Source organism: Corvus brachyrhynchos, unplaced genomic scaffold (assembly GCF_000691975.1).
Source record: "Corvus brachyrhynchos isolate BGI_N302 unplaced genomic scaffold, ASM69197v1 scaffold5, whole genome shotgun sequence".
Classification (NCBI taxonomy): domain Eukaryota; kingdom Metazoa; phylum Chordata; class Aves; order Passeriformes; family Corvidae; genus Corvus; species Corvus brachyrhynchos.
In genome coordinates, this window is record NW_008238321.1 from 6,176,584 (window position 1) to 6,185,214 (window position 8,631).

Sequence of the window (8,631 nt, forward strand, 5' to 3'; positions counted from 1 at the left end):
TACGAGTTCACGCAGGACCTGCGGCACGGCGACCACCGGGACCAGCTCCAGCAGCAGCGGGTCAGGAGGAGGAGGAAGAAGAAGAAAGCCAAGGAGAGGAACAAGGTGACAAAGCTGTGGCGGGCGTTCGGCACCAAACTCAAGCGGATCGTGGAGAGCAAATACTTCAACCGCGGGATCATGATCGCCATCCTCATCAACACCCTCAGCATGGGCATCGAGTACCACGAGCAGGTGAGTGACCGGGACCCTCGGGGTTTGGGGTTCAGGTGCTCCTGGAGCGGTGGCTTGGGGTCGCTCTAAAGCAATGTCAGGAGGAACGAGGATTGTCATTGTTGGAAATGGGGCTGAAGATGATCCTGTGAGGAGCAGGAGAATCCTTTGGGGTGTGGGACAGCTGGAAGTGCTGCTGGGGTGTGCAGAGCTGAAATGTGTGTGTTGGATGTGTCTGCTCAGAGCCTGGCTGCTGGTTGGCCGGGAATTGTTCATATAAACAGGAATTTTTGTGGTGGAAATACCTTTGGTCTGATGGTTGTGGTGGAGATGACCCACACGGGAATTTCTTTGATTTGGACCTTCAGATAAGACTTAAACTATCAGGCAATGCTAAAAGCACCAAAGAGGAAGAAATTGGGTCTCCCTGATGAAGGCTCCGAACCCTTTAATTTGCTCTCACAAGGTGTGAGTAGGTCTTTATTGAAGTGTTCGGAGGGAGGGAAGAGGAATGGTGCCGTTCTTCCCGGTGCTGGGGTGGCAGGAAGCAGTGCTGGGGCTGAGGACAGCTTGGGACTGGAGGGGCTGTGCCGTGGGAGAGGGAGCTGAGACATCTGAGCATCTCCACTTGGTCACCCTGGCAAAGTTCTGTTCTTCTGGGCTTTTCTTTCTTGGAAAAACTGGGGATTTTCCACTGTTTTCTCCAGGCGTGCTCGGGAATTTCTCATGCCACCTCTGTGTCAGGTGCAGGAAACGTATCCCAGGGAGGCCAGGATCTGCTCTTCTGGGATCAAAGGCATCCAGCGCTCCCCGAAAACCTTTCCTGCAGGGTCACGACCAGGTCAGGGTTATTTTTAAAGCCGCTCCTCCTCTCTTCCATGGTCTGTCTGTTCGGGAATGAGGAGGAAAGGCAGAGCAGCATAATCCACCCAAAGGCAGGACGAGAGGCTCTGCAGCCCCTTCTCCATCATTTCCCAGGATTAAGCACTGCTCAGGACCATGACAGACACCCCTCTGGAGTGCTGCTACTTCATTTTCTCTCCACTCCTGTGCCTTAACCCCTGCTATTTTAAGCTGAGACTTCTTTTCCTCCAAAAAAACCCAGGACTCAGCTAAAACCACCTCAACCGTGCAACAACAAATCAGAATTACAGCAAAGCATCCAGATCCAACAGGGATTGAGCTGTCCCTGTCAGCTCCCTGTCGAATCCCGCTTAGCTGTTCCACAAGAAGTTCTATAATTGGGATATACACCTTGTCAGTGGCTTCTGAATAGGCCATTCATCCCTCATTTCTGCATGGATACTCTTCTGTCAGGCGGATACAGCTTTGTCAGCCCTCGGATATTGCCGTGATGGGAGCTGGGGGAAAACTGAGGCAGGAAGCAGGGAGAAAATCCAGGGATCGCATGGAGCATGTCCCCAGTCACTCCCATAAAGTGAATTGGGATAATTACAGCCTCGCTGCTAACAAAGGAGAGCTGTAGCTGGCTGGCTTTTATTGGATTTTACCTTGTAAAAGGTTGGCTTTAGGGCATCTCGAAGCCAGTGGCAATAAAGATTCCAGAGCTTTTTGGCTGTGGAGCGTCAGATTCCTGCCAGCTCTGCTCGCAGGCACTGCCCAATAAAAGGGGAGGAATTTGGAAGTGAAACCTGGAAAAGTTCCTGCACGTGCCTGGGACACTGGGATAATGAGGCATGTCAGAGTGTCAGAGCCCAACTTGGTGACACCTCGCCCAAGCCCTCTCCTCCCAGCAGTGTCCCAGGGGCTGAGGCACCGTCCGAATCCAAGGAAAAATGGTTCTGGGCTCCCAAATTTGGCACAAAAATCTGTGGGCAAAGTGGGGCAATTTGGGAGACCCCTCGTGTGAGAGTTGGCTGCAAGGCTCGGGGTGGGGATGGTTTGTGTGGAGAGCAGCAGGAGGTGTCTGGGCAAAGTGTCCCAGAGCCACAGCGCGGTGTTGGGGTGGAGGGGAGGGAAAATGGCTCCGTTCGGGATCATGAGCCTGCCAGGAAAAACAGTGGGATCACACCTCTCTGGATGCTGCCCAGTCACCTCTGCTCCCAGAACATTCCAAGTGGGAAGTTCTGCGCCTCCCCCAGGCTGTAACCAGGTGTGGGTGTTGCCATTGTCATCTCTCTCTTCCCAAGGGCAAATCAGGAGGCCATTCCCCAAATCCTAAGGATTTAGGAGCTCCCTTGTGGCTCTCCTCTGTTTTCCTTGCTCCCACCAGGCTGTCCCACGTTACTCCAAGGGCAGAGTTTAGGGAATCCTGGGAAGCCTGTGCTCCGTGCCTGCTGGTGGCAGCACGGGAAGGAGTCTGCTGGCCCTGAATCCCTGCAAAACACAATCACAAAATCCTGCAATGGTTTGGGTTGCAGTGTTAATGTTCATCCATTCCAACAGCGACACCTTCCACTATCCCAGGTTGCTCCAGCCTGGCCTTGGACACTTCCAGGGATGGGACATCCACAGCTTCTCTGGGCATGCTGTCCCACCAACACTTCCCACCATTTATTCAGGGTGAAACAGCTTCAGCAGCTTTGCTGCTCTTGACTTTGGCCATTTGTTTTAGGCCATTGACTGATTGTATCAAACTGAAACAACCCAGAGCAGCAGCCCCAGGGAAGCCCATCCCAAACCTCACTGTCCACGGGGAAATGCCCAATCCCTTTTATAAAACTTATTCATGGCTTCTTGCTTTTCTTTTCCAACTTCTCAGCAGTCACCTGTGGCTTTGCAGATATATGGACACAGAAAACAGATTTGTATTGGGTCTGATCAGAGCCAAGGCACCAACACTGTGTGTGTGGGAAGGGTGAGGGGTTCTGAACGCACGGGGAGGGCGATGGAGCAGGATTGCAGGGCTCGTCCTGCCGGTCTCACTCCTGTCATCCTGGCACGCAGCAGAGCTCTGCAGAGAAGTCCCACGGAGCCCTCTTGAGGCAGTGGAGCATCATTGTCCGGCTCTTGTGGATGAGGGAATCGCGCTTGGAAGGTGTCAGGCTGGAGGTAAAACCCACTGGGCTTGTGGGCCTTCTTTGTCTTTGGAATCACAGAAGCTCCTGAGTTTGGAAGGATCCACAGGGATCATCCAGCCCAATCCCTGGCCCTGCACAGACACCCCAACAACCCCACCCTGGGCATCCCTGGCAGCGGTCTCCAAACACTCCTGGAGCTCTGGGAGCCTTGGGGCCGGGACCATTCCCTGGGGAGCCTGGGCAGTGCCCAGCACCCTCTGGGGAAGAACCTTTCCCTGAAATCCCATTCCCATGCCCTGGATCCTGTCCCTGTCCCAGGGAGCAGAGATCGGGAGGAGCTGTAGGTGGTACTGCCACAGCCTCAGGTGCTGCCTCCAGATGAAGGAGAGCCCTGTCCATATCCAGAGCCCTTCAGGACTTCAGTCCGGGTTTTTATGGGAATGTCAAGCTCCCACCACTCTTCTCACATGGTTGCTTTTGGCTAAGTGGCACCACCCCCTTTAATGCATGGAGCCTGGGTGGACTCATGGAATCATGGAATGGTTTGGGTTGGAAGGGACTGGAAACATCACCTCATTCACCCCAGCCACGGGCAGGGACACCTCCCACTGTCCCAGGCTGCTCCAAGCCTCATCCAACCTGGCCTTGGACACCTCCAGGGATCCAAGGGCTGGGAATCTGTGCCAGGGCCTCCCCACCCTCACAGGGAAGAATCTCTTCCTGACACGTTCCAAACCATTGTTCCAAACCGTGTCATTCCCTCGAGGCCGGGATCCTGTCCTGTGCCTGAGGACACGACAGCTCACGGGGAAGGTGAGGAGATGCCAGAGCTGCTTTGCAGAGCTGCTGCTGCTTTTCTCACGAGGCACAGCAAAGATTTCATGGCAGCACAGCCCGCTGGTGGCAGGAGATCTGGGCAGCTGCTGATGGGAAGCGTTTCCTTGGCATTCCAGGCGTTGGGAGCAGTCGGATCCTGCCCGGCGCGTCCTCAGGGTTCACAGCCAGCTCCACCTCGGACATGGCTGGGAATTAGGAGGTTCCAGGGTGCTGTTCATTAGCAGCAGCACAGCTTGGATTTCAAAGGTTAATTGCCTGGTTTAGAGTCCTTGGGGTATTTTTTTTCCCCTCCTGTGCTGTGTTTGTTTATTTATTTATTTATTTATTAATTAATCTGTCCCCAGCACAATGAGCGCTCCCACGGATGAGGAGAGCCAAGCACAAAGAGGGAGGCGATCCTTGCATTAATCTTCCAGGCAATTTCAGAACATTGGATGAGTTTGTTCTGCATTCATTGCAGCTGACAACTCTCCAGAGGATCTGAGAATGTGCCACGGCACTGCAGCAACCAAGCAGGGAATAGGGCACTCCAAAGGCACCGCCTGTGCCATGCCTTTGGGATGGTGGGCTGGGACACCTGGCACAGGCATCCTATTCCAGGACGTTTCCAAGTGCCTCTCTGCCACGGAAAACCAATTCCTTTTTGCCCCAGAGTCGGCTGAGTGCTCTGAGGAAATAATTGCTCCTTCAGCCTGCCTCGATTCCCAGCTCCAGGATTATCCAGGAGGAGGACAGAGCCCTTCACTTGCCCGGGAGAGGCGCTGGCGTTATCCCTGCAGAGGGAAACCATCCAGGAGCCCCCCACTTGGCTTCCCAGAAGAATTTGCTGAAGGAGCTGTTGATACTCGTAATGATTCCACATAAAAGGCTCCATTTACATCAAATGGCACTAGAAATGTTATTTTATATTCTCTTCTCAGCAGAGAAGTACAAATTAGTATTTGTTCCAAGCTATTGCTGTTCAAAGAGCTTTTAATTGCTTTTCTGATCCCTCATCCATGGTGTGTTTCGTTGGGAGCAGCTGCCTTTGGAGCAGGTTGGAGCTGACCTTGAGGGGCACCCAGTGGTCCGTGGCTTGTCAGAGTGAGAGCAGCACCAGTTCTGAGTAGAACATTTTATTATTCTGGAGTAAAAGTCATTCTGTGTGATTGAGGGGAGCACTCGCTTCAGCAGCGACGTCCTGTTTTAGCATTTGCCAATTTCGCCTTGAAAAATTGGTTTGGCATGGAAAGCTCAGCACTTACGCAGAAAGCAGAGCAGAATTTTTCAGCAGTGTTTGAATCAAATCGCTGAAATTCCTTTTGAGTTGTGAGTCAATAAAATATTACCCTGAGCTGAGATTTGCGCTTTCAGCTGGTAAAACTTGTTCGCTCTTCCCGATTTTTGCAGGATCCAATTTTAAGGACTCACACACCTGGCTGGATTTGAGGAAAAGTGATTCCCCCAGCCCAGGCTGGGATGTGAAAATTCATCCCAGTGTGTTTGTGGTTGTTGTATAAATGGTGTGAGACTCATGCTGCCCTCAGGAGTCCTTTGGTCTGTGCTTGGGCTGTGCCAGCTGCATTCCAAGCTCTCCCTTCCCTGCTCCCTCTCCAAGGTCCCAGCAGCGAGTGGACAACTTTCTCCAAGCTTTGGTTGGATCCGTGGAAAACACATCTGTGATGGAAATTCGGCTTTTCCCACAACTTGTGGATAACCTGAATTCTGCCTCCGCTCTGGGAAGGGCTTTGCCAGGTGAACTTTGGGAAGAAAGAGGTGTTTTCCAGGTTTTGTGCCCCTGGAAGGTGCCATTCCCACCTTAGAAGGAATCAGGGATCAGAGGTGGGATAGCATGAACTGGTAGCAAGGGTTGGCAGGGAAAATCCAGGTGTCCCAGCTCGGTGTTGGATCATTGTCATGGATAAACCACATCCTTCCACATGGAGCCTCCTCTCTCCCCCTTTTCTCCAATTTAAGGGCTCCTCCCCTGCTCTGTTTTCCTTCTCTTGGGATATTTTTTTTTACTATATAAGGAAAAGAGATCCCAGAGATCCTTCCATTCCCGGGCCTTGGAGCAGACAGGAGCAGCACCTCTGCAGGGCAGGGCTGAGGTCATAACTCACCTCAGTGCTGACACCCCGAGCACCAGGGGCCTTCCAGCCGGAGCTGCTCCTCTGGATGTTCTCGTTAGCCATGGGAATATCCGGATATTCCGTGTGGAACTGTGGCCATGTTTCCCGCTGCCACTGCTTCCCCTCACACCGCTGGTTGTTCTCTGTGCTGAGGGACTGCGATAGAAATCCCAGCTTCCCAGGCAGGTGACAGTGACAGCTTTCCCTGCTGCCTGCAAGCTGGAGATGTGTTCAGTCCCACAGCATGCAGGACCCCCAGATGTGGTTTTTCCATCTGGATCCCACAGGGAGCCATCCCCAGTGCCCTGATCCCGTGCAAAGCCCCGCTCCAAAAACCCCCGGGGTGGCACGGGGCCGGCAGCTGGAGGCTGCAGCCGGATTGTTTGAGTTTCAGCTGGCAGGGAAAATAAACGGAGCGGAATGCAGCCCCCAGGATGAGAGCAGAGAGCTCTTGGCAGCTGCATCCTGTCAGGAATGTGTGTAAATCCCAGCCAGTGGCTCTGATGTGCTCCAGGCCGGGCAGGGTTGGCACCGTGTCGCAGCTTTGTGCAGAGGGACACGGGGGCTTGCGATGAAGGGGCTTCCACAGCCACAGAGCGGGGCTGTGTCGAGCCTGGGCCTTCCTGCTGCCAGCCAGCTCCGTGCTTTCCATCTGGGAGTGGGTTTGGGAGAGGAGGGTGGCTTTGGTCAGCAAACTCCCTGCTCCAAGGGCAGCCCCTCAGGGGGGCGGTGACAAGGGGCGAGTTCTGGGAGCAGCTCCGGTGCCAGCTGTGATCGGGGACCCCAGAGATGTCACAGTGCCCCAGCTGGCTCCCCCCAGCACCCCCTGCACGTGGCAGCAGCTCCCATCCTCCCAGGTGCCCCCAGGAAAAGCAGGGACAAAAGCAGGGAGAGCAGAGAGGGAATAGTGAAAGACTGGGACAACCAAACCAGGCACGAGGCAGGGAAATTTTGGCATCTTAGGAAGCAAGGAATGGTTTGGATTGTCACAGGAGGGATGCAACTGCTGGTGTAGCAGGAACACCATGAGCTGAGGATGTTTCTGCATCCAGCTTTTGTTTCCTTGGATTTTTTGTTCCTTGAGACAAGGATTGCGGTGTGCTCTGTGCCACGTGGGGCTCCCAGCCACATGGGTCAGGTGGGATACTGGGGAACGTTCACTCGCTGGAAAAGTGGTTCAACAGTGCAAGAGGCTGCCCAGGGTAGTGGTGGGGTCACCATCCTTGGAAGCGTTGGGAAAATCCATGGATGTGGCATTTCAGGATGTGGGTTGGTGGCATTCAAAGGTTGGGCTTGATGAGCTTGGAGGTTTTTTCTAATTTTAGTGATTCTGAGTTGTTGCAAGTCATAATAGCATTGGGAATGGGAACAGCCCTGCACTTCTAAAGCTGATTTAACTGGGAGAAATGTTGGGAAGGCATGGAAAAAGCAGCCAGGTGTGGATTAAAGATGCTCAGGCTAACAATGGAGCTCCTTCCCCCTGGGTACCTAACGAGCCCCATTCCCCACTGCTGCCAGCTGGATTTTCCTCAGGTTTTAACCAGGATTCTCCACCCAGGACAGTGAGATTTCCCAGGATTATGAATGAAGTTTGAGATGTCACCTTCAAAGCTCCTTCTGGGGTTTGTGTTCCAAGACGGGGATGCTTTTACAGGAGTGGCTTTGGGAGGTGGGGGCAGAAAGCTGATCTGAGAGGAGCGAGACTCTCAGAAATGAGGCAGCTTTGGCATCCCTGCTCACATTCTTTTCAAGCTCTATTTTTGTTTGCTCTGTCTGCTTTGCAGCCCTAAAGACAGCCCGACTCCCAATTTGGGAAAAACGCTGCGCACAGGCCTCGGAGCATCAGTGGCAAAGCTTTTCAGAGCAGGGAGGATGGGCCAGGAGACCACTTTCCCAGGAGTTTTCTCTCCTGCCTGATCCCTGTCCAGATTAATGTCTCCTCTCTCCCTGTCCTTGTCCTCTCCTTGTCCCACACGCTGGCAAATCCGAAAGTTTTGACTGTAGTAAAAAAAGAGAAAGGAACATTTTAAAAAAAAGGAGTTAATTTTATATACTCCAAAGGGAATTGGCTTTGCTGCAGACAGATGGATCCCGTAATTCCCTGCCTCTCAACATGACTATACATGGATTGCTCCGTGCTTCCCAGTTCCTTTGGATCGGGGTGGCTTGGGAGGCCAGAGGGTGCTGGCTGCTCCCAGAACTCCACCTGCAGCAGTGCTGGCATCAGGGGCACAAATCCCTGCCTCTGTGTTCGCCAGGCAGGAATTTCCCAGCTCCAACCCGCCTCAAATCCAGTCGATAAACGAGAATTAATCAAACCACGGGGTGAGAACGGCATAGGGGAGAGAATCAGTGTTTTCCTTTCATTCCTGAAGGGTTCAGGGGCAAAACATCCACCCTGAGGGCATCGTTCGTCCCGGGCGCTGCTGCGGGGAGGACAAAGAGTTGAAAGTCGTTCGTGGAAATGCTTTGGAGCCGGAGAGGCTGGG

At 53.3% G+C, this 8,631-nt stretch overlaps 1 protein-coding gene across 1 annotated transcript in view; it reads left to right on the forward strand.

The window, feature by feature from the left end:
- The window catches only part of CACNA1H (calcium voltage-gated channel subunit alpha1 H), a 159,828-nt gene that overhangs the window by 88,946 nt on the left and 62,251 nt on the right, over positions 1–8,631 (forward strand). Inside the window, 1 exon segment of the mRNA XM_017734278.1 lies at positions 7–234. Coding sequence (XP_017589767.1) covers positions 7–234 — 228 coding nt within the window.